Source organism: Nilaparvata lugens, chromosome X (genome assembly GCF_014356525.2).
Source record: "Nilaparvata lugens isolate BPH chromosome X, ASM1435652v1, whole genome shotgun sequence".
Lineage (NCBI taxonomy): Eukaryota > Metazoa > Arthropoda > Insecta > Hemiptera > Delphacidae > Nilaparvata > Nilaparvata lugens.
The window spans coordinates 13,792,775-13,817,045 of NC_052518.1; the positions used below are offsets into that span (position 1 = coordinate 13,792,775).

General features: G+C 32.0%; 1 protein-coding gene across 2 annotated transcripts; it reads left to right on the forward strand.

Annotated features, from left to right (window-relative positions):
* The first annotated feature begins 206 nt into the window (after positions 1-206).
* Positions 207-24,162, forward strand: LOC111061450 (protein Hook homolog). Of its 2 annotated transcripts, none has more exons than XM_039442471.1 (15): positions 207-552; positions 2,503-2,588; positions 3,571-3,643; positions 4,928-5,030; positions 5,648-5,728; positions 6,735-6,958; positions 7,980-8,142; positions 9,965-10,242; positions 11,411-11,575; positions 12,802-12,944; positions 14,590-14,730; positions 15,431-15,606; positions 16,741-16,952; positions 19,901-19,972; positions 22,588-24,162. In XM_039442471.1, the coding sequence occupies exons 1-15, from the start codon at positions 499-501 to the stop codon at positions 22,714-22,716; spliced, it is 2,100 nt and encodes a 699-aa protein (XP_039298405.1). In that variant the 5' UTR covers positions 207-498; the 3' UTR covers positions 22,717-24,162. The 2 variants fall into 2 exon arrangements, 1 of the variants encoding a protein (XP_039298405.1); XR_005573167.1 differs by having other exon boundaries at positions 210-552; positions 15,431-15,610; positions 22,588-23,166.
* Positions 24,163-24,271: the final 109 nt, after the last annotated feature.

The following is a 24,271-nucleotide window of genomic DNA, read 5'->3' on the forward strand; positions in this document are numbered from 1 at the left end:
TTCCTTCTTAATGTATCTAACATTTTCAAAATATTCAGAATAATACCATAATATTGACATTTGAAAGTAGAATTATAACCTACCTCATTTAAATCTCCAACAAAAATTATTCAACAGAAGCATCTAACCTTATTGACAGGATAGACTGAAATATAGATGAACTGAGACCCTCGAACGATGTAATGAATTTCAATGTTGGCAAGAGTGTTGAGCATTGGACAGCTGGAGAATTTTGTTGTCTGTATTCGTGTTGTGAAAAACTGGAAATTGGAGGTTGGAGTACTGTAATAATTTTGTCATTGAATTGGTATTTTGTTGGGAATTGTAGGATTTATTTCAATTTCAAACTAAAATAAAGTTTAAAGTATTTGAGTACTTATTGTTTATAATATGTCAGATGATGCCGCAGTAGTGTTTTTATCTAATTAACTAATTCAATAATCCCTTTAATTTGAATAATGCTCTAGTGAAGATAGTTGAATTTCCTGCCAATAAAATATGAATAAAGTTGATGAAAACCCAACCGACCTCTGCAATATTCTTCTAAAATGGGTAAGCACTATTATCATCAATTAATTTCAGTCTGAAATCCATAGTCTCTATGGGATATGCCTTTGTTGTTGAGATGTTTTTCATTATTTAATTGGGTAACCTAGTTGCTAGTTCCTAGTGGATCTTGATGGGTGTTTGGTGGGCAGTCGAAAGTACGCAATTTCATGTATTTTTCCAGTGTACCTCACAATTTTTATTTAGATATCTGATATTTCACGAAATTCATAATTTAGTTAGGTTACCTAGTTACTAGAAACCGGAATATCGTGGTTTTTATTTTGTCTAGTGTACAGTGTAATGTATACAAACGTACGAGTGTTTTCTGTTTACTACAATAATTGCTATTCAGATATACCTGTTATTATTTCAAGAGATTTCATCAATATTTTCCAGCAATGAATGTTGGGTTAGGTTGTTATTTCAGTGCAATAACGCACAGGCTCAGGTCTACTTCTCTTTGGCCCGGTTGCACAAATACGATTTCAATCATTATTAAATGCCACTATAACCAATAAGATAGAGCTATTTTGAAAAAAGGCTTCTATGATTAGGCTAGTTCTCGTGACATTTAATCACGATTAAAAGTTTAGGTACAGTCTATTGTGCAACCAGGCCTAAGTTCTGATTGTGATGGATTTTGCTTGTAATTATAATATTTGAGCATCAACAATTTCTACTTTGAGCGTAAATTCACTTGTCCAACTTGAGTGAGGTCCTTCAATTTGAGGTCGGGATGTGATTGTGAATGGGGTTGTGGGTAGGGCGAATGCTGTCGGAAGTCTGATGAACTGTTCAACTGACTTTTCCGACCACGCAAGGTCAAGCGCTTATTCAGGTTTGATTTAGAACGTGAGTGGGAATATTTGACTAACCAGCCGGAGCGTGAGTGATGAAAGAGCCAACGTTGTTGGACCAAATTGTCGGATAGTGAATAGCTTTAGAGATTAAAAACAAAATTTTGATTTAAATTCACCAACTGCACATCATTGATGTTCATGAAACACCTCACAAATCAAATTATTCACAATAAAAACAGATCAAATAGAACCCCTTAAATACTGCTGCTGATAATGTGTTTAGCTGAGGGGCGTACTAGTCCATAGCCTTCTCTCAATTGGGAGAGGAAGAATTGGCCCTAATCGATAGTCCGAACAATGTACGGTAGGCCTAAATGCTCGAATTTTAGGCCTTCGTACAAAAAAATCACTTTCTTAACATGAGTAAATAAAGAATCACAAGTGAAGTGATATGAATTCCGAATTCAAATGGGAAGTCAGTTGATTCAATATTCACCTTATACTTATTTACTTCATACTTCTCTCCTTATTCATGACCAGAGATCTGGATTGACTGTGTTTGGAAGTGGACCTGTCTTGGTCCTTGTCATAGTATTGACATATAAGTTATGTTAGAAGTAAACACTTACGTTTTTCACTTTGTCAAACATATAAAACATTTAGAAAATGAAATTTTCCAACTTTTATCAAGATGGTCTTGCCCATAATAGCATCACATTTGTCAAAGCATCACAGGTTCAGATGGTGTTTCTGTTGGCCTCGAAATATTCCTCCTCAACCCACAAGTAAAATGGTGACTCCATTAACCACTTGGGGCTCGATTGTTTTTATTGGTGATGTGTTTTGTTAGCTATATTCCGTCAATTGATATTTTAAAAAACATTCAACATTTGTTTGTGATTTGAACGCTTCTTTTATCTAATGAAACATTTTTAACTTCCCATGTTGTGAAAGAGATATTGTAGTAGATATCCATGTTAGTGGTTTTGACAATATAAAGTCATTTTCGTTCAATAATGTAACTTTCTCATAACTCTGGAATATTACATTTTGTATCCGAAGAATGGAGAAGAGTTGACTTATTCACTTCAAGAATTTATCAGAATGGGTTTAGCTTTTTCAAAACATTGAAATTTGAAATTCATTTTTTCAGCTGCAAACTTTCGACCTGCAATCTCCCCATAAAAGACTGGAGGATATCACCGATGGGGCAGCTATGGCTGAGGCACTCCATCAGATGTAAGTCACGATATTTTTGTCCATTCATTCAATAATTACATTATATGTGATGATAATAAATACGATAATAATTTGCAATTTACAAAATAGTTTTTGAAGTTAGGTAAGTTAATTTTATTAACTTTATCTACAATGAACTTTTATCATTTTCATTCAACAATATATAAAACTTTAAATAAAAATATAAATTAAATTTAAGTATTAATTAAGTTTATTATTTACTGAAGAATAAAATGTATTTATTTATTATCTATGTAGAATGAAAATGTATTATAAGTATATGAACATAAATGAAAGTATATGAATAAAACTTCCTGCTTAGACGACTAATTCGTGTACTGGAAGGAGATCAATCATTATTATATGATGGTGAAAAAAATATTACGTTGTGCAAAATTATTTAGGCCCAGCGTACAGGGTGTGTGACTGTTTTACAACTACCGTTGCAAACTAGTTGCTTCTGAAACCAGTTTGCAACTGAAACAAGACTTCAGTCGGAACACGGGTATAATGACAAAGGGCTGGTTGTGAATCAGTTGCATCTATTTTCTCGATTCATCTCCTGCAACTGCGGGCCCACGGTTGTATGTGACTGATGTCAACTGGGTTAATAGATAAAAAAAAAACAGTTGCGTCGTTTGCGCCTCCCCACTTAAATACATTGTCAAGGTTGCGAAACAGTTGCGTTCCCAAATGGTTTGCAACTGTAGTTGAAAAACAGTCACACTGTGTGCGTTGGGTCTTAGCGTACATATTAATGACTAAAGGGGAAAGCTATTGTACCTACATATATTACAAATTACACCTCCCAGAATGTCATTATAGTTCTATAGTATGTTCTAGAAGTATCATTGCTCAGGTCACTCTTAGCTAATATCTACTGACTATTCACTTTCATTTCATTTAGTTGTATTCAGATATTACAATATTTGGGAATTACGAAACCATTATGTTACAATTAATTCTTGATAATTGTTTCTAGAGCTCCGGAGTTTTTCAACGAATCATGGCTATCAAAAATCAAGACAGATTGTGGGGATAACTGGCGATTAAAGGTAAAATCTCGAATGATTTATCATTAATAGAGTGTTGCAGTTGCAGCTGTAGTGTTTATTGTAAACATCACTTCAATCCTTATTTCCACTCATGAATGTATCCATTACATCATTACATTTGTCATGTCTAATCGAATTGTTTCTTTCAATTTTTCATTTTTCGGTTACTATTACACTATCCTGTAGATTTGTACCTTCCTTTTCGTTCTGTATTCTTCCTCATTTTCCTTCTGTTTTATTATTGTGTTTTCTCCTGCTTTGAATTCTTTGTTTATATATATATTTTTTTGCAATCCACTCTAAAAATACTAATGAGCAATTTTTCCAATTTAATGAAGGTTTAAATTAATTAGATAGGTGGTTCTCACCAGGACTACTATTTCTAGCAATAACTTGAATTTGCCAAAAATATATAGGCTAATTGAACTAGCATGTATTTTAGATACTCACTCACATTATTAACACTGCTCTGCTTTTGAGACTTTCACTCCACAATACATTATTCGAAGGGCTCGGTCCGCTTCGATCTGGGCAACATATGTGTGTTTTCAAGTGGCTGAGCGAATTCTTCATTTTTATGCCGTTGTATCATGTTTGCATGGTTGCGTGCGAAGCGCCCAAATTCTGATGAGACTAACTCCACCTCCAGTTCTCTGCGGATGTCGGCGTTCCTGATGAATCTTGGAACACAACGATGTTCCTCAAAACTTTGTTTCGTTGAATCACATCATCATTGCTCTTGCTCGCACAGCCCCAAAGCTGTACTCCATACATTCATATGGGTTTCAGGATCTGCTTGTAGATGAGAATCTTGTTGTAAGTAGAAAGAACAAATGAATATTTTATTGGTCATAAATATTTCCAGAATACATGGACCATGTCAGAAATTACAACTGAATTTAGGCCTATCAACCAGTAGATTTTTCTATGCCTTATCCTAATTCTTCTCTTTTCTCTTCACATGTGCTTTCCAACGCAACCTTGGTTCCAGAGTCATGCCTAGGTATTTTGCATCGTTTGCAAATCGAACAAGTTTTCCATTGATGGGATAGGGAAATTTGACCACGTTTTCTGTTGGTGAAGGTGACTTGGACAGCCTTGGCCTCGTTTATTTTGAGTTTTCACAGTTTGGCCGAACTGGAGATTTCATCAGTAGCATCCTAAGTTTCCTCATAGATTCATGTAGATTCCTTCAGAGAATTACCTATGTATATTATTTTCCTTTTGCCTCCTCTCCATTTATTTTTAATATTTCTCATCTCTTTTGATGGTCTGTTGAAACAGGTCAGCAACTTGAGAAAGATTGTCAAGAATATAGTTGATTACTACCAAGAATGCTTCAACATTCCTCTTACTGAGTTCGCAAAACCAGATGTGACCAAAATAGGTGAGACTTCAATTTAATTACTTATTTAAAACTTGAATCAATTGGAGGATTATTATTATGCTCTTTATACACAATTCGCAGGATTATTCTTACGCTCTTTATTCACAATTCGCTATCCTGCGAATCACTACCTCCACAACATAAATTAACCTCCCAACATGAATAAGTTGTTAATCTGACTGCTTTAACATAGCTTGTTTCAATATTTCATGTGAATACTATATAAATTAAAACTATTTATATACATCTCACTTGTGATCACTAGTGAGTCACTTGAAAATTGCATTAAAAGTCAAAACATGTGAGAAAAAAAGTTGAAAAAGGGTACTTTGATTTCTAATTTTAATGTAAATACGAGTAGCCCTTGCAAAAAAGTTACTAGTAAACCACATCTATAGACAAACTTTAATCATTCAATAATACTTATTGATGAAAATATTAGAGTGATTCTTGAGACTCTTCATTTTATATGTCTAAATTCTCATTTATCAAAGGATGTCTGAGAAAATTAACTCAAGCAATATTTCAATACTTAAATACTTGGAGTGACTTAGCTGAACGTTTTTGTTTAAATATAAAAAAATGATTGATTGTTCTGATTTTGTTTATATCTGCAGGAGACCAAGGTGACCCAGCAGAAATTGCGCGTCTCTTGCAGCTTATTTTGTGGTGTGCTGTCAATTGCAACCATAAAAAAGGTTAGAAATTCAGTTACTTCTTTGTCTTAAACGCAACCAAACTTCATATAGCAGGATTCAAAGGAGGCGAAACAGACAAAAAATAACACATTTGAAAAATCTCTTCTTTGAATTATAAATGGTAACTGGTAAGGTTAGGTGCGTTTCAGACAAAAAGTAACTGGTCATTTTTTCACAATTGAATGATCTACAATTTTATCTAATTAAAATACTATTTATAATTAGTAGTTATCTAATTAAAATACTATTTATAATTAGTAGTTTTCTAATTATAAAACTAGTTATATTACCTTCAAATTGGTTTATTTGATTTCTCAGCTAATTTCACATAAGAAGCTGATCTTTTTCCCCCATGAAGTAATAATAAAATCATAAATTTGGAGACAAGTGTGAAATCTTCCACAATCATCATCTTGGTAACAATCCATTTCAAGACCCATGTTTACAGGAACTTTTTCCTTGATTTCTCATTTTAATTCAAGGAAACCACTCACGAAATTTGTTTGTCTATTTCAAAAACATCCTGTATACTATACATGAACTTTCTCAAATGTGTATAATTTTATATCTTTTAAGTTGAATGAATAAGACGAAGACGTTGATGTTATCAATAAAACTATATTTATAGTGATATTGACTTATTCCTTTAATTATTATTGAGAAATACCACAACATTTCTTACCATTCAAGCAAATTATCTTTCAAGTTATCATATTTTTAATGAATGGCGTCTATTGCCATTCTTGAAGAATATATAATAACGAATTTGACTCTAGTGTGGTACTACTAAAGTTGTCGTGTAAGATTGTAAGTTAAGCCTTACAAAAACCAAACTGTTGATTGTTTGTATTTGGCTATCAGAAAAGTGAATTTATTATTTAGCAATGATACTACCAATCGATCAAATTCATATCAGTTATAATCACAGACTGAAATCTCCTTTACACTGTTATGTACAAACTAGTTATCACATCTCAATCTCTTATTATGATATATTTGTTTACAGATTATATCACAAGAATATTGAAACGCATGGATGAGTGTGAACAACAAGTGATCATGAAGTCGATCCAGGAACTTGAGAATATCCATGGCCCAGGACCAGTTAGCTTCTCGGCTAGTCTGGGCTTTGAATTGGAACCTCAGGTACAGCAACTTATGTCCGAATTGCAAGCAGCCAATGAGGCCAGAGATCAGATGACACAGCGGTGCCTGGAACTTGATTTGCAGGTAAGTTTTACAATACGGTATTGTTTCTAAATGTATAGCCCAATTGCGAATAAAGCAATTTATTTATAAAAAAGGCTCAACATCAACAAGTCACATACTAAAATTGCTCAGAAAATTCTAGAATTAATGAAAATGCGTCATAAATGTTCAATAAGTCCAATAAGACTAATTTCTTCTTTTAGACTACTCAAACTTCTGATTTCATCTCTTCTCATTACAGACGACATTTCTTGCAACTTTGTGATTCATCTCAATGTGTATGTAATGGGTCTTCTGTCTCTGAAGCTGCTGAATCTGTATTTTTTTGAAAATCAAAAGATAAGGGAAGAACATAAATTAATGGTGTTCATGTTCCTCCTTAACCATATGATAACTTATTATGATATTGGGAGACAGAGCATCAGCTTAATTGTCAGTGAATATTGCATTTTTATGCAGACTGTGTGTGAAAAATGTATTTTAGACCTGCTAAATGTCGTCTGTATACCTAATGAAGGACACGTTGAACATTTATGATCCATTTTCATACACTCGAATATTTTGTGAATAGTATGTTGAATGTGATTGGTTGGTGTTACCGCTTTTTCTTAGAACAACAATATTTTGGAAATTAGGGGAAAAACATCAATTCAATAAATAAACAAATTTATTCCTTAAAGAGCATGACAATATTGGAAATCTTATAGTAGTATCAACATTATAGAAATACTTCTTGAGAAATTAGGTACTCCCGATGATTAAAAAAATATTGTTTCTAATATTAGAAAGGATTATACAAAAATATTGATGCCATTTGTCACATGCTACTCAAACAATATTGCAAACAAGAATTACTCAATATTGTAAATTGACACTTTTGTTAGATACGAAAAATGTATACACAGAAAATTGTAAATTTTAAAAACTGTCGCTTGATAAGAAAAATGTCTTGTTTGTGTTCATCAAATAATGTATCAGAAATGTTGTTGAAGATCTGTCATTGTTTTTCGTAAATGTTGTGAATATATGTCTATTTTGTCAGGTGAGTTTACTACAAGAGGAGAAGACGAGTTTGTTGGAAGATAAGAAACGTCTTTTGGACCGAATTCAGGAGAGTGTGGATGATCCCAGCACGGTCACACTCACTGGTCAGCTGCGTCGTCAGGTGGACACACTCAAAGACGAAATTATCACTTTGGAGAATTGTAAGAACCTCATCAAATCTAACTCTGCTTCTTTCAGGGTTGAGAGATTCCCTTTGAACTATCGGCATTATAAGTAATATCAATTCTAACAGTTGAATCTCCTTATCATCTCATCAATTCCCAATATTATGAGAGCTCAAACTTCAAAGTGAAACTTATCAGCTCTCTACCCTGCCTAATAAATAATATAGGGTGATTATAAAAGGCCTTTACAACTTTGAAAGCACATAAATATTTTTTGAAATTACTTACAGAATTGAGATAAGTGTCATTTTGTAACAAAACACTTCAAGTTTATGGTGTTGGTGTTATTTTGGTTCAATGTGAGAGCCGTTGGTAATGCGACATACATATCACCGATAATCGATTTCTTGCTACACTCGTACCAGCTAATTTTCTAATGTCTAGAAAATCCCAAACTTCTCCGTGGAAATGAAATTGTAAACTGTTTAGCATGTCGGTGGAAATTAAACATGACAGTCGAACCAAAATAACACCCACACCTTAAACTTGAAGTTTTTTTTAACAAAATGACACCTTTCTCAATTCTGTAAGTAATTCCAAAAAATATTTATGTGCTTTCAAAGTTGTAAATTCCTTTTATAATCACCATGTATTTCCATGTTCCATTCCTCAATCTCATAGTTCGACATAAACTGGTAAATTTACTTAGTAAGTAGTAGAAATGACAGTTTACTTGTTTTGCCATATTGTGTGGCTTATTTAGACTGACTATATCGATACATTTAGGATGCAGTCAGTTTGAATAAGCCACACAACATGGTGTAACACGTGTCACATTAAGGAAACCGTAATTTCTTCAATCGAAATTTATTTACCACTTCATCATAATATTTTAATTTCTTGTACTTTCAACAACAACAATAACATATAGTTGTATAAATAAACTATATGAAATATTTGTTTTTCAAGTCCACGCCTAAATTTGAAACCATCAACGATCTTGGTTGAGTTTTCAAGAACTTCTGCAATGTATCATTACAGAAGTGATCAAACAAGTCATTACAGAATTTCTAGCATCTCCTCAAATAACTTACTCTAAACATTGAATAGACACGCACTTTAAGGAATCAAGCATTAAACTTTGGGATCTCATCACATTAATGCTTAGTGATAAAATATTGACTTATATTTCACTTACTTATATTGACTTATTCAGTCAATGTGATCCAATATTATCTTTTTAATAAATATATTATGTATTTTTCTTTATTCTACTAATTTCTAATTGTATTTCTATACCGTATTAAGTGTGATTATTTTTACAGCTGAATTTAATTTGTCTTCAGAATGATCAAGTAACTGCCAACAAACACGGTTTCATATTTTGATAGTGCCAAAAATTGCTCTGCAAAACTTGTTTTATGCTTCATATAACTATCAAGTTAGATAAACATTTATAATGTTTTAGATTTAAAGCCACCTGTTTTCTCTATTGATGAATAAAGTAGGCCTAATACAAGCTCTCATCTCATCATGTTCAACGTAAACTTGAAATATTCTTGAGCGTAGACGTGATGTACATGTATATTTTCATCTACACTCATTGTTTGTGGCTCGATGAGGAATCTTCATTGATTTTAAATCACGTTTTCAAACTAAGTGATAAATATTTGCTTGCTCGTTTGTTCGATTTACAGTTTTTATATTCATTTTACTCCTAGTCATTATAAATTAAGTGATCTAAACATCAGTTCTTGAAAAAAAAACGTTGATAACTTCTCATTCAGCTGATTTAGTTGAATTTTAAAAAATATTTTGGCATGATTTGCAAGTAATTTACATTGGTGTTTTTTTGCAGCTCGAGACGATTATAGACTGAAATTAGAAATTCAGGAGAAGGACATGCAGGATTTACAGTTGAAAATTGATGAACTACAGCAAACAGCTGTAGAAGCACGCCATTTGAAAGACGAAGTAGATGTGCTTCGCGAAACTGCAGATAAAGTGGAAAAATATGAAGCTACCATCCAAATTTATAAGCAAAAGATGGAAGAGCTTAGTGATCTGAAAAGGGAAATCAAGTCTTTGGAATCGAAAAATCTCGCTTATATTGAACAGAATATTGCTATTGAAAAGGTGAGGATTTGATTGATTTTTATTTCATTCAACTCTCTATTCTATCTATAATTTATTATTGATTATCACCTGCATAGTTCTTTTTTATAAACTGTAAATGGTTTGTTTGATTTTATTTTATTCAACTTCCTATTTGAAACGATCATTTTTTTCTCTAGCAGTTCTTATTGATAAACATGGAAATTTAAATACATTTTTCTAATTTTCAAACTTGAAATTTCCAATTTTCAACTTGAGTGGAGTGTACTCACTTGAGACTCATTTTTTAAGAGAGGATAAACGCCAATAAACTATGCCCCCATATTTATTTAATATTTATTATGTGTCTATAAACGCCATATGAATAAATAACTAGGTAAGAGAGGATAATGACGTTTGTCTGACATCTCACAGTCGGTCTGATAAAATAGATTTCCTAAAATTCATATTGCCTGACAATAATACTAAACTCTAAATACTACCACATTTACCAAAAAGTCAAATTTTTGCCAACAAGTCATGTGTGTTGTCTTGCTTTGTAACTTTTTGTTTTTCCAATCCTGAATACAGCCTCATACCAGGTTCAGCACCTGTTTCAAAATATAAAAACATTTTTTTGATCTGGATAAAGCATACTATAGAAATTAGTATCACTCTTATACAATTCATGTAAATAGTATAACCTAATATCCAAGGGTTAAAATTCGGAAATTTGAATAGGATTGAGGATAGGATGTTTGTAATCTAGTCCATGCTTGAAATTTCTAGATTTAATTTAGTATATTAATTAATTAGTCAATAAGTCAATTAATTTCTATGATGAGGTGAAAAAGTGATTACACAAATATTGCCAAATCCACTGAAATAAGTGTAATAAAACCAGACTCGAGTTTCAACGCCATACTTGGCATCATCAGTTTTCATTGAAGATGATTGAGTCTCGTTTTAAATAAACTTTTTTGTGGATTTGGCAATATATTTGTAATCACGTTTTCACCTCATCATGGGGAAGTTCCACAACATTTCTGAAGACAGTGTAAATTTTAATTAGTTTCTAAGTTAAGTCACAAAAGTCACGCTTGAATTGCAGTGGCCTTATGGAGACCAAGCTTTTTCCCGTAATTGAATCATCAATAAGAACATGTGAATAGGAGTTTTTTTGTAATAATAACCAACTTTAAATTTTCAGGAAGTATCAAAAAGCGCTGCGCTAAAAACGCAAGTCGAAATTTATAAGCAGCAAGTGGCTGAACTGCATAAAAAGTTGAACGAAGAAACTAAGCGAGCAGATAAGTTGGAATTTGAAAACAAAAAAGTTCAGGACCAGCTTAATGCTGTTAAACGTGAGAAGGAGGTAAGGAATACAACATTTTTTGAAATTATCTCAAGTTGACGGTTGTTTTAGCGTTTATAATATATGTAGTCCGGGCGCAAATGTACTAAAAAAGGCACTCTGTGGTAAATTTTGAGTAAAAACCGTGGAAGATGTCTCAATTTCTTCGTTAGGACTAGTATAATGAGGAACACAATGATGATGAGTCGAAATCACAGGCAAACACTTCGTAAACAAAATGGCCGCCAAAATTTTCAAGGTTTCTTTTTTCGCTTGTATTTTGATAACCGTTCAAGATATACCACCGTTTAATGCACGAAAACCCTTCCACAAAAAGTTTTATCCTATGAACGTTTCCTCTAAAACACATATCTTATTAGTTATAACCTCCCAAAAACCCCACAAGAAGTTTTTCTCACATTTCCTTAAATTTCTTTTTATTCTATTTTTTTTTGTGCAAGTGATACAAGGGAACGTTAAATCTATAAAATTTAAATCACTGTCTCAGCTTCAAATGATATATCTTTACGCGCTGTACCTCAATAAATGTGTTTTCCAGCGCCCTCCTAAGAAAACATTGCATGATTTCTGGTGCGTTTTCCATAGGCATTACGTAACAAGCTAGAACTATAAAATCGTTTTTTTCATGTCTAATTCATGATAAAGACTTGAAAATGGTCTTAATCTCTCCATTAGAACAAACTTAATAAGAATATTGATGATGGAAACAACGAAAATGGTAATGATTGAAAAATTCAAGATGGCGGCTATGATTGGCATACTTTTATATCGATTATTATTCAGTTATAGTGAGATATCCACCACTAGAGTGTTTCACTAATTCTACCACTAGAAGGTTCAGAATTACCCAAACTATAATATTCAAGAGATTCGTCTCATTTTTCATGATCAGTATAACTTTAAAATCTTGATACATACATTTTTCGGGGACAAAATTTCACTTTCCACCCTGTAAATGTATTATCAGTAGACATACACTTATATTATTCAAACAGTGTTGTAGAATATTCCCAAAGCTTCAAAATAACATCTAGTGTAAGGCTTGTAACTCCATTTTCTACGACTGGAGGCTCAACTTCCACTTGTTTCAGTTTTTCATGAAATGGTCAATATAGGCACGTGATGAACTGAGACCCACCCCATTATTTGAATCATTTATGTACAATCATTTATGGATCAAAATATCATTGTGTTCAGTAAATATATGTAATGTTTGGTACATCTAGAGCCTGATGAGCGAACGCCATCTTTTAAAAGAATCGAAAGAGGAACTGGAATGCCAACTGCAGCTAACTATGGGTGTTGAATCGGGTATTCCAGTTCCCAATCAGAGTAATCTATTTCCTGAGGAGTCTCTAGCTGATATCAAGTGAGTACTTTCTTTTCTTTCATATAGATTTTGAAATGAGATGTGAGATTCAGTTATAAAGCCAGTGGTAATGATAGGACGACATATTTGCCACTTTTCTTTTTTCACTGCCTTCTGTAGTAGATAGATGTCACAAGGGTCATTCCGATTCTTATCAATAATGATAAATTACATCTCAAATATATTATGTTCACTAAGAGCCGTTTGCACGTTTAAGCTAAAGCTTAAACCAAATCTGGATTTCTTTTGTTTAAACTAAAATTCCGTTTGCGCAGTATCGGTTTAAACTTTGTATTGAGTTTAAACTCTGGGAAATAAATTAATTAATCCAAATAATTTGGATTAACTAGACATCTGTAAAATTTGATGGGGGAACAGCTAATAGTAAATTATTTTTTGATGTTTTGTTTTTAATGCTTCTGTAGACGATAATAATTATTTAGGTTATAGTGAATCATTATTAATAGAATTGACAGGAATTGATAGAAGTTTTTAATGTGATTGATAGAGATGACTGCAAAGAAATTTTGGAACTGAAAAAAATTGGGCAAAAAACGAATAATTAAAATTTCTGGGATGATAGAGAATTTTTTAACGGTTTTGCTTGAGTAAAGCAAGTGACAATTTAGTATTTGATTAAATAAGCCACTTGATAGGAAATAAGACAATTTTTATCAGTGATTTTTGATTAGAAAATATGTTTTTAATAACACATAGCTGAGATATTTCGCTTTCGAGAGATTTCTAATAAACGAGGAAGACAGTAGTAGATTTAAGTAGATTTTCATAACAAAATAAGGTTTTTATCTTACATTCTAGATTATATTTTTTGGTGCCAACTAAATATAAGTTTTTTTCTAATAGTAATATAGCATTTCATCATTTTTGAAGAATTTCTTGATCGCTTTTCACTTTTATTACCGTACAGCTTAAGCTCTGTGGATTTTGAACCAGGAAATAAACGATGACATTCTATTACCAACTTAACGTTAAACTAGTTTTACTTATTAGTAAATGCACTGAGAAAACCGATTCAAGTTTAAACTTAAACTCGATTAACTTAATCGAGTTGAGCAATCTATACTGTGCAAACGGCCCTAAGAAAATATAGCTTTTCATCATATATATGAATATTTGTCTTCATTTTCCAAGAAGAGTAGAGTTGAAGTAATAATAATAATATATAATATTCGTATGGCTGTTATTTCCTTTCGGAAATTTGATAGAGTTTGATAAGAATTGAAGTGCAGTCTGCCCTCCACTGTCAATTAAATCTACTATCAAATCATATATTTATTGCCATAAAAACACAAAATAAATAAGTGAATCATATATTTCACTGAATAGTGTAAATAGCTAGAATAACAAACTCTCAGATAAGAAAAAATAGAACAGCACTATTTCCATATAAAAACGGGAAGTCTTCATTTATTTAGTTCATCTTTTTGAATGTTATACCTTTCAGGATAACATGATCATCTTAAAAGTAACATGACTGTTTTATTATACCTTCTCATACAAAGAATAGAAAAGCAAAATATTTAAATAAAAAACGGGAGAAGTCAACTGGTTTCAGTTCGTCCTTTGGAAGCGAGTTATTCATTGGATGTATTTTGGAATAACTATCCTATCCTCCTATTTACAGGCAAAAATATCTGGCTCTGCAACATGAAAATAACATTTTGCGAAAGAATCAACGAGGCCCCGAAGATGAAAAAGCATCAGTCATCCAATCATTGTTGGACGACTCAGTCAATCATCTGAATCAGTTGAGGCTAGAAAACAGGTATGTGAATAACTTTCTGGCATATTTATTATAATTAATTGACCCAAAATGCTTCATCCATTCTGAAGACATTGGCAACTGAGAATATTAATGAAATAGTGTATAACTAATACATATGTTTTTTAATGTGTATTCTATGCATGCATGTACAAATTATTGTTTTACACACAAGTATTTGTCCAGCTGGGGAATCGACAACAATCGAGATTATTGTAAAGCGTTACATTCGCCTCTAGGAAATAAATGATCTGATAATCAATTTGTAGGTTATGGTATTATATTTTGTGTTTCTTTGCGTGATCAAGCTAATTTTATAATATCTTGTCGTTGATTTTTTACCAACGAATATACTTCGAACCGAATGAGTTTTATTTTTGTGATATACCTTTATGTACTTGAAAAGGTACGTCAGTACTTATAGGTACTTATATATTTAGCTACTCATAGGTTCCTTATGTGTACATTGTAACGTATATAAATAGACAGATAAATTACATTCACTTTACAAGTTATAAACATTACAAGCTCTGTGGGATGGAGTTGAGGCAATAAGAGCCCACTTAACCTCTTAATGTACGTATAGGTTATGTTCGACCAAGCGAATTTTATAATTTTTTTTTCATCGTATACCATAGATTTTATTCAAATTATAATGTGCAATCACAATGAATTCTTGTAATGTGCCTGATATGTGTTTTAGACAAGCGAATCAGCGTATAATGGAACTTGAAGAAGAACTGAAGGAAGCCTCAGACCGAGAAAGCGGCGTTGCCAGCTTGAAGGCCCAACTAACCGATCTTCAAAACAAACTGCAGAGAGAAAAAGACAAGAAGCAGCTCGAATTGGAAGAAAAAGACTTAGTTATAGCTGAAAAAAGTAAGTATGCTGTTTTATCATTATTGCACATCGATTTTTAATTCCATGTTTTTTATTACACTAAACATAATTCTAACAGATAATTGTTCTATTCAAAATTAAATATGAAACAAATATTGTTTTTCACGTTATCATTGTATTGTCAGGATATTATATTATGAATTATTGTGAAAGCATAAATCAATGAATAAAATTAAATTCGTTGAGTTAGTGACAGAATTGTGATGATTGAACTGAAGTAATTCAAGCAACTTTTTTATCTTACTAAGATCTTCATTGCAATTTTATTCTAGGCTCTTACGTAGAATGATATCATATGTTACTTTCATATTTTTGCTCATTTATTATGCCATATAATTATTCCCTTTCAAGGAATTGAGAGTATTCGAAAATTGTGATACTGAATTTTTGTATAATAATTGAAATATACTACTTTATTTTCTAACAATGTGAATACATTATCTGAGTTCTTTTAATATTCTTGACATGAGCATCGAGTATCAATAAACTACTCAAGAATGGATCCTTCATGTTACAATGATATCTATTCCATATTTGCTCCAGCATAAACCACTTAACATATGTATTTATTCTTAATAAAACAAAATAAAACTTGTAGCACCCTTTATTTATTAAAAAAACTTAAAATAGTTGAACAACTAGTTTCGGTTCTAAAACCATCTTCAGATTCTAAAATAAATAAATAAAATTCAATAACTGTTTACCAATTTATATAAAACTGACATATGTTTAAATTCATATGACTAATTATTTATGGTAAAAGTTATTAAATTTAAATTTTAAAATATAATAACTTTAACTAATTAAATTTAAATTTAATAACTTTTACCATAAATAATTAGTCATATGAATTTAAACATATGTCAGTTTTATATAAATTAGTAAACAGTTATTGAATTTTATTTATTTATTTTAGAACCTGAAGATGGTTTTAGAACCGAAACTAGTTGTTCAACTATTTTAAGTTTTTTTAATAAATAAAGGGTGCTACAAGTTTTATTTTGTTTTATTAATTTAAAAGCAGCCCATTTCAATAAGTATTTATTCTTTTATTTTCGTTTCACATAAATTACAGTTCTCGTTTATTATAGCCTATTTGCCTCTTTTTTCCAGAACAACATATCTCATTGCTCCAAGAAACTCTCAATCAAAAAGAACAAGAATCTCAAGATAACGAAGACAAATTTAGGAAGTATAAAGATAAAGCTATCCATGTGATGAAGGCTATGGATAACAAACATAACTCCATTTCGAATGATAATATCGAAGTGGCTACTTTGAAAAATCAACTAATAGAAAAGCAAAAATTGATTGATGAATTGAAGGTAAATATTATTGATTTTATGGAAATTTGATGTAAAGCATAATAGAAACGAATATATTTCACTTTAATATTATAATTTTGATGTTTCTAATTCAGAGAATCAACTACTGAAATTGAGATGCAAAAATTGATTAAATCTTTTCCGTTTCGTTTTAAATGTAACGTTTATAATAAATTATTTTATTGAGTCAACTATTTAATAACTGTTAACAATTACAATTAACATTCTATAATTAACAAATTAACAATTCAATCTCAAATAATTATCACAGTCAAGTTTAGAATATTTGTTGAATAATAGACTAGGAAGTAAGATATTCTAAAATATTGAAAATTCTGTGTAACTCATTGAAAACATTTCAATACCTCGGTACCGTCTTTGCATTCTCATTTCTATTCAAATTCTTTTCAAAATGCAATCCGCAATAACAAATAACTTCTAACCGTCTAAACTCTAGTAACTCAGCGAACACAATAGAAGCTTCATATTATTGTCTTTTATTTATGGTTAGCTTTCATTTTCTGTGTTACTAAAAAATGGAAGTGCATCAGATCTGCGAGTGACTATTCCAGATAAACTGAACGAGTGGGACATTGTGCCGTTCAGTTTGTACATTCTCACAGCATCGTGTTTACGTTGCAGGCTGATACTCAGGGAGTTTACAAATTAGAATGTTCAATTAGGCTCTGTTTAATTAGGTTTTAAAGATAAAAGGAAAGCTTAGGGAGGTTAGGTTTTGGCTTTCAAATGGCAATATGTTCATATTATTTGAAATGTTTTGTTCAGGATGCAGCAGTGGCGGCTCGTGTTAAGGTTGCATGGTTGCATGGTTGCAAAACCCCCTTCCTTCATTTTGATGTTAATAAATGAATTATTTTTTAGAAGTAAATGAAGTGACTGAATTTATAAGTGAGCTCTATTATTATCTCAATTACTGATATTAGCTTCACAATTTCATCATAAACCTATAATAAGAGCAGCAAACTGTAGAACGTGCACGCAGTTCACGCGAAATCAGACGCTGTGGTAGAACTGAATATTGAATATAGCATTGGAGGTTGCAATCCTCCTGCAAGCAAACTCATGTACGCGCACTATTACTATGTATATTAGTAGTGTGATATATTTTTCTACTCGAGCCCATAAGACCAATGTGGTGGCAATTTTTCTGCAACCATCCGCTTGAGGCGCTAGCAGTCCATACCACACTAGATGTGGAATTACCCCTTACCAGATTCTGATGAATGTGAAAGTCTGCTATCTGCTCTCCCATGAGTATATAATCTTTTGATAGGGATGTATTATAATATTATAACAGCCTCAATAGCATGATGTAATAATTTATCATCATGATAAAATAACATTATAATAAATATCATGTTCAATTGTTTTGATATTTCCGAAACAAAACAAGTAGGTCCAATAAAAAATGGACTGTCCTGATTTATTTTTGTGTCGTAATATGCAATCTCCATTTCTCCAGGAAACATGAAATATAGAATAATTATTTATCATTTTGTGAAAAATTAAATTGTTTATATTTATCAGAGTTGAAAATTGTCAGCTGCCAATTACGCCATGGTTTCACTTGGAGAATGCTTTGTTTGGATGGGCTTTTATTGCTGTGTAAAGATAGAATCAGAAATTGAATAAATATTTGTTTTAATCATTAAGTTAAACTCTTACCCCCCCTCCCCACACATCAGACGCGTGTCAATTAAGGTACCAGTTATTGAAGATTATATTGTAAAAACAGCAACCCCCCAGTATTTTCAATCACCAGCCGCCACTGGGATGCAGTATCAATCCAGAATATTCGTATGGCTATTATTGGTGGGAGTTGCTGACGGAAGTTCCACCTCGCCTGTATACATCATTTAAGCCGTCAATGGGCCTTACGTCTGTCATACTTCAGCCGGAATATGAAGTATCCAATCCAGAATATGATACGGTATCAGACGAATATAATACTATACTGTATCCACAAAGCAACTGGAACCAGACAAACTGAAATATTTCGCTCATCTGATATCCTCCCGATCAGCTGACTCTCGCACATATGAATAACACTCTAGAAAATCAAGAACGATTTCATTCGGTACTAGTCGACATACAAAGAGTCATTCAGTAGTCATTTCAATTCAAAACTATAAAAAAAAGTGATTGCCCAAAACAATTATTTATCATTGTTTTAAAACGTTTTAAAGAAACTGCAGAAACGGCATAACCATATCCAGTTCCCATATGCTTCAACTTGAAATGGTTCATTTTCAAGTATGGCAATATGTGAAAAATGGTTTGTCTCGGTTTGGCGGTCATCCAACATGAAATCCGTTGGAAATTGGGCTCTTGAGATTTATAAATTATGATTCTGCTTGTATACTTTTGTAGTGGAATATGATGTATCTCGTGATCAAAAAGTTATAGGACTAGAATATTTATTCGCTATTCCATATTTTTACAAAAAGCTCATAATTGGAATGATCGGGAGATTTGTTTAATTTTTTCCCATTGGTCCAATCGGTAAGCCCCGCACACACTCATCGAGTTTTGTTCGTACGGTATTTTGCCATCCTTATAATTCAATTGAATTAAACAGATGATGTTTGTCAAATGACAAGTCATTTTAATCTGATAAAATTCATAAGGACGGCAAAATGTACGAACAAAAATCGATGTGTATGTGTGTGCGGGGCTGTAAAAATCATTTAAAAATACTGATTACAGGTTGAGTAAACTTAGTCCTGAGTTCTTATAACAGGTAACTTATAACTTGCATTCTTAAATCCCAGAACTGATAAGACTGTATCATTCAAGTAAAATTTATCCATCCTATAAAAGGATCATATAACAAATCTGTAGTAAAATAACAATTGATTTCATTTCATTTACTAGTTGTTTATGTAGTGCAGAATTGTAATGCTAATTTTTTGTTTCTTTCTTTGCAGAAAGAAAACGACCGAAACAAACTGATTAAGGAACATGAGGAAAAGCTCATGTCTTCAGTATTCCACAACCTGGTTAGTATTTCACAATGTGTTATTCTTGAAAAATTCCAGAGCTTCATGTTATTTCAGTAGTTTGTAAAGCCCGGTTCAGACGCTCAAGTTTACCATCAGTGTTTTGCTCAAGCAAAAGACGGATCGTTTGGTTCAAGCAAAAGACGGATGTAAAATTGCGTCCACACGCATCCGTCTTATGTCGTCCGTTTTCCTATTTTTCTGCTCACAAGCTCAGTTCGTCATCAACTATGGAACAGCTAGTACTCTTGGCCACTCTTGTTTTGTGTTTAAAAATAGGAAGAAAGGTTCACGATGAACTCTACCATTTCTATTACAATCTGCAATAGAAACCAAGTGAAGTAGGCTACTGTATGTTCTGCGCATGTCATATAATTAAACATTGGCAACAAGCCAAGGGTATTGTACTTATCTAATACAAGGGTATTGAGTGTAATGATTCTCATAATTTCATGGTTGGTATGCCTGTCATCGCCTTGACAATGATGTTTGAATTCTGTCAATGACCGATGGAAATTGGGCTTGATATGGTTAATTGAATCTGAATTGTATACGGTTTACATATATCCGGTAGATGAGTAATAATTTATATAGTATTTTTTCGCTGATTCTACTGGATAATGCTATATTTAACAACATAATGACAAAAATATTACTGTTAATCGCTAAATGGCTTTGTTTACATGTCGTATCTCGAGACACAGTGATTGTAAATGGATTGAAATTTGTAGATAGTATTCTTATCAACAATATAGTACATCTTATTATAAATCATGATAGTAAATAATAATATCAACATCAAATTCTGAGAGTATCATGAGAATCAAAAAAGGGTTATGGCGTTATATACAATCGATAAAAAAACTTGCTTATTTTCAAGTACTCGCGAGGCATTTTATTAATTTGAGGGCGCCGAATCTGAAATCACAATTTCTCTATCTCCATTTTTACACGATTTAGGTTTTGGTGGATAGGCAAAAGACGGATGGTTTGATGGAAAAAAATTCCTGGCCGATACATTTTAAGTTTGACGACTTAAGCTTGAAGACCCATCCGTTTTACCGTCCAGACGCAACGACTTACATGCTCCGACTTTTGCTTGAGCAAAAGACTGAAGCTAAAACTTGAGCGTCTGGACCGGGCTTTAAAGGTGTGCTATTCTAACTACAACACAGAAGAAGATTACTATCATTTCAAATTATAATTTATATTTGAATTATTATTATTATTATCTACTATAGTGAGGTCCACATTATAATGGCAGTGTACGATTGACAATACTGTTGCTGTCCTTTTCTATCATACAACAAAACAGATAGCACTATCTCTCTCTCGTTTTGCAATGTTGTCTATTTGCCAGAATATTTTATATTTACTTTTGACAGTGACTGTACAAAACTGAACAAAAAATTCTCAGCCGCCATTTTTTTCTTCATTCTATCAAAATACTCGAGTACACAAGTCGTATAATTGATTTAAAATATATTTTTAAAACAATGAAATAATTTTGAAACATTACCTTATGAGAAACACAAATTAAAATACCTGAAATGACATTTTAAAAGTTGATAACTAACCATCCTAGACTTCATCCATGGTTAAGTTAGCCTACCCGTATCGGTTAGACCTACTTGTACTGGTATAAATAATATTGAAAAGTTATTTCAGAATTAATCCATTGAAATTACTCATTTTTAAATAGGTTTTATATTTTTCTTTTATTTTTAAAGGAAATTGAAATAGAATACCCACCAAATAACTCAATTTCTGTTGTTTTGAAATTCAGATTGTTGTATCACAGCTTTTTAAATTAGCCGCCATTTCATGTTTGTATAAAAATGAAAATCTGATCTCAGTCATGAAAGCAAATTTTTGAATCAAATTATGAAAAAATATATTTTCTTGATCAATTTGACATTAAATTGATTATTTTATCAAGGAAATGATGATTATTATTAGATAAAATTTAATGGGATGAATTGAGTAACAGCTTTGTACAGTCAGTGGCAGAATGGAGAGACTTGGCTACGTTTTTCTCCTATCTTTCTTCACTGCCATTATAACGTGGACCTCACTATAGCAGGTAAACCGTGCTCCGCAATGGTCTAATTGAAAACTTGACAAACTGAAACTTGATCTACCGAAATCTTGAAGACTAAAATAGGCCTATAACCATCCTCGGTAAAATAAGAATCTATATGCAAAATTTCAAGTTAATTGTTCAGTAGTTCAGAAGTGATAATGCGTCATTCGTGAATTTCCTATCCCGTACGTGTATAAACCCGTTCTTTCCTTCATTAATTTATAGATAATTTGAATTTTTAGTTGATTGTAAAAACTCATCTACTGCACGCTTCAGTAGTGTTTATTGCAGCTAGGCCTAGATAATATTTAGCTATCTAGCAATCTTAAATGTTTGATTTCACTTTATGGTGTCACAATTGGTGCGGCAAAGCATCACATGTGATAGATTCAAAGGATAATAGAAATTGATGCATTCAACTCTAGTAAAAAAATTTTTGTTCTAAACTATTTTGTACATAATCTTGAATCTATAATTATCAGGGAATTGAATTTTGGCTATTGAATTATATTTTAATTTTGCGAATTTTTAGGGACAGGTGAAACACAAAGAATCAGTCGACCAAAGACTAACTCATCTGAATCTTGGTCAGAGTCATTCCTTCCTTGCAAGACAAAGACAGTCAACTGGTCGTCACACCCCGGGATATAATTCCAAATAAGAATGCAGCAACAGAAATGATATCAGTACTGCAGAGATTTCTTCCTAACCTAGATTTTAAAGGTGCACTATAATAATCACCTAGTGTAAAACCACACTATTGTATTCTAATGTATAAAGTAGCTACTAAATATTATTCAAAGTGAAAAGTTTATTTATGTTGAGTAAAATGTTTATTTATTTTTAAATGAGTATTATGAACAGGGTACTTGTTACATATGCAGTATTTGTTCAACAATTTCATCAAGATGCATGTATTGTTGCATGTATTCATAGACCAAGTTGAGCATTCTAGTTTGAATGATGTCAGCCAAATCATCAATTACTCGGGATTAGAATGTCCTGAGTTATAAGCGCCTTATTTTATTAACAAATGAGTATATTACATTAATGTATGCATTGATGTATTGTACATTATAGTGTATAAAAGTGTAGAGTGAATAAATAAACGTGTTTTAATTATGCGTGTTCTTTTCATGGGTTGTTATCCTTATACTTTGATACATTATACATTCTATGTACATACTATGGTACCTACTCTGGTTTCATATGGCTCACACTACATACGCTATGATTATACCTGTATTTGTTCAGGTGCAGTAAGATAGGGCCCACATAATATATATCATCAGCTGATGAATGGTGAAAGGCGTGTGTTTGTAGCGCATGAGATGCTTTCAGTTAATTATGACGTAAACCTACACACAACGCTTCTCCACTTACCTGAGATACATTTTCGAACTTGTGGTGATTGAGACTAGAGACCTGAGATATCGGTTTCTGTAATTATAATTGGCATTTCACGACAATGCCCCTGGATTGTATTGGAGTGAGTGGGAAAATGGTTGTTATGCTTGCGCAACTGAAATATTTGTGAAATATAGTAACTCATTAGGTATGTACAGTAATTAGACATAAATAATAATAATGGAAAATTGAAAAAAATTGACAGCTAAAAATAATATTGGAGAATTCTGAGAGTGCAGGCATTGATGATAACGTTCCACTTAATCTCAGTTCAATTTTCGACTAGGCTGATTATCTTTATGACTTCAGTTCCCTTTCCATTGATTTCAAGTCAATGGCCCAGTTGCACCAAAGTTTGTTGAATTTTAACTGTGATTAAGTGTTGTTTAAATACGTTTTCCGCTTCTCCGATTGGTTCTCGTAGCATTTAATCTCTGTTGAAATTTAACTGACATTTGTGCAACCGCGCCATAGTGTTTTAAAACCACGGTAATTTTGTGTGTGTAATTATTATTCCTTTTAAAATTGATACCTAATAGTGTTGTGTAAGAATCAAAACATTTTTCAGATATTTGATAGAATTTTTCCATGAAAACGCAATGCTGTGTATTGTCTTCTTCTACTTGGACAAAATACTTTATTTTTATTATAGATTATCTTTTTTTATATTCATTCTAGACATATTTATGCATAATACAAGATATGTATCTTCATACCATTTATTCAGTAAATTATTCGATTAATTTCTATTTTCATAGCAATTTTTATTTTCAATCGTAAAGGTAGGTATGAATGCTTTTCTATCCAAT

Bases quoted from the DNA above. Each gene is read 5' to 3' on its own strand.
- LOC111061450 (XM_039442471.1), top strand. From the start codon at position 499: ATGAATAAAGTTGATGAAAACCCAACCGACCTCTGCAATATTCTTCTA. The intron at 12,945-14,589 runs GTGAGTACTTTC...TCCTATTTACAG, and splicing joins GAGTCTCTAGCTGATATCAA to GCAAAAATATCTGGCTCTGC. The intron at 16,953-19,900 runs GTAAATATTATT...CTTTCTTTGCAG, and splicing joins AATTGATTGATGAATTGAAG to AAAGAAAACGACCGAAACAA.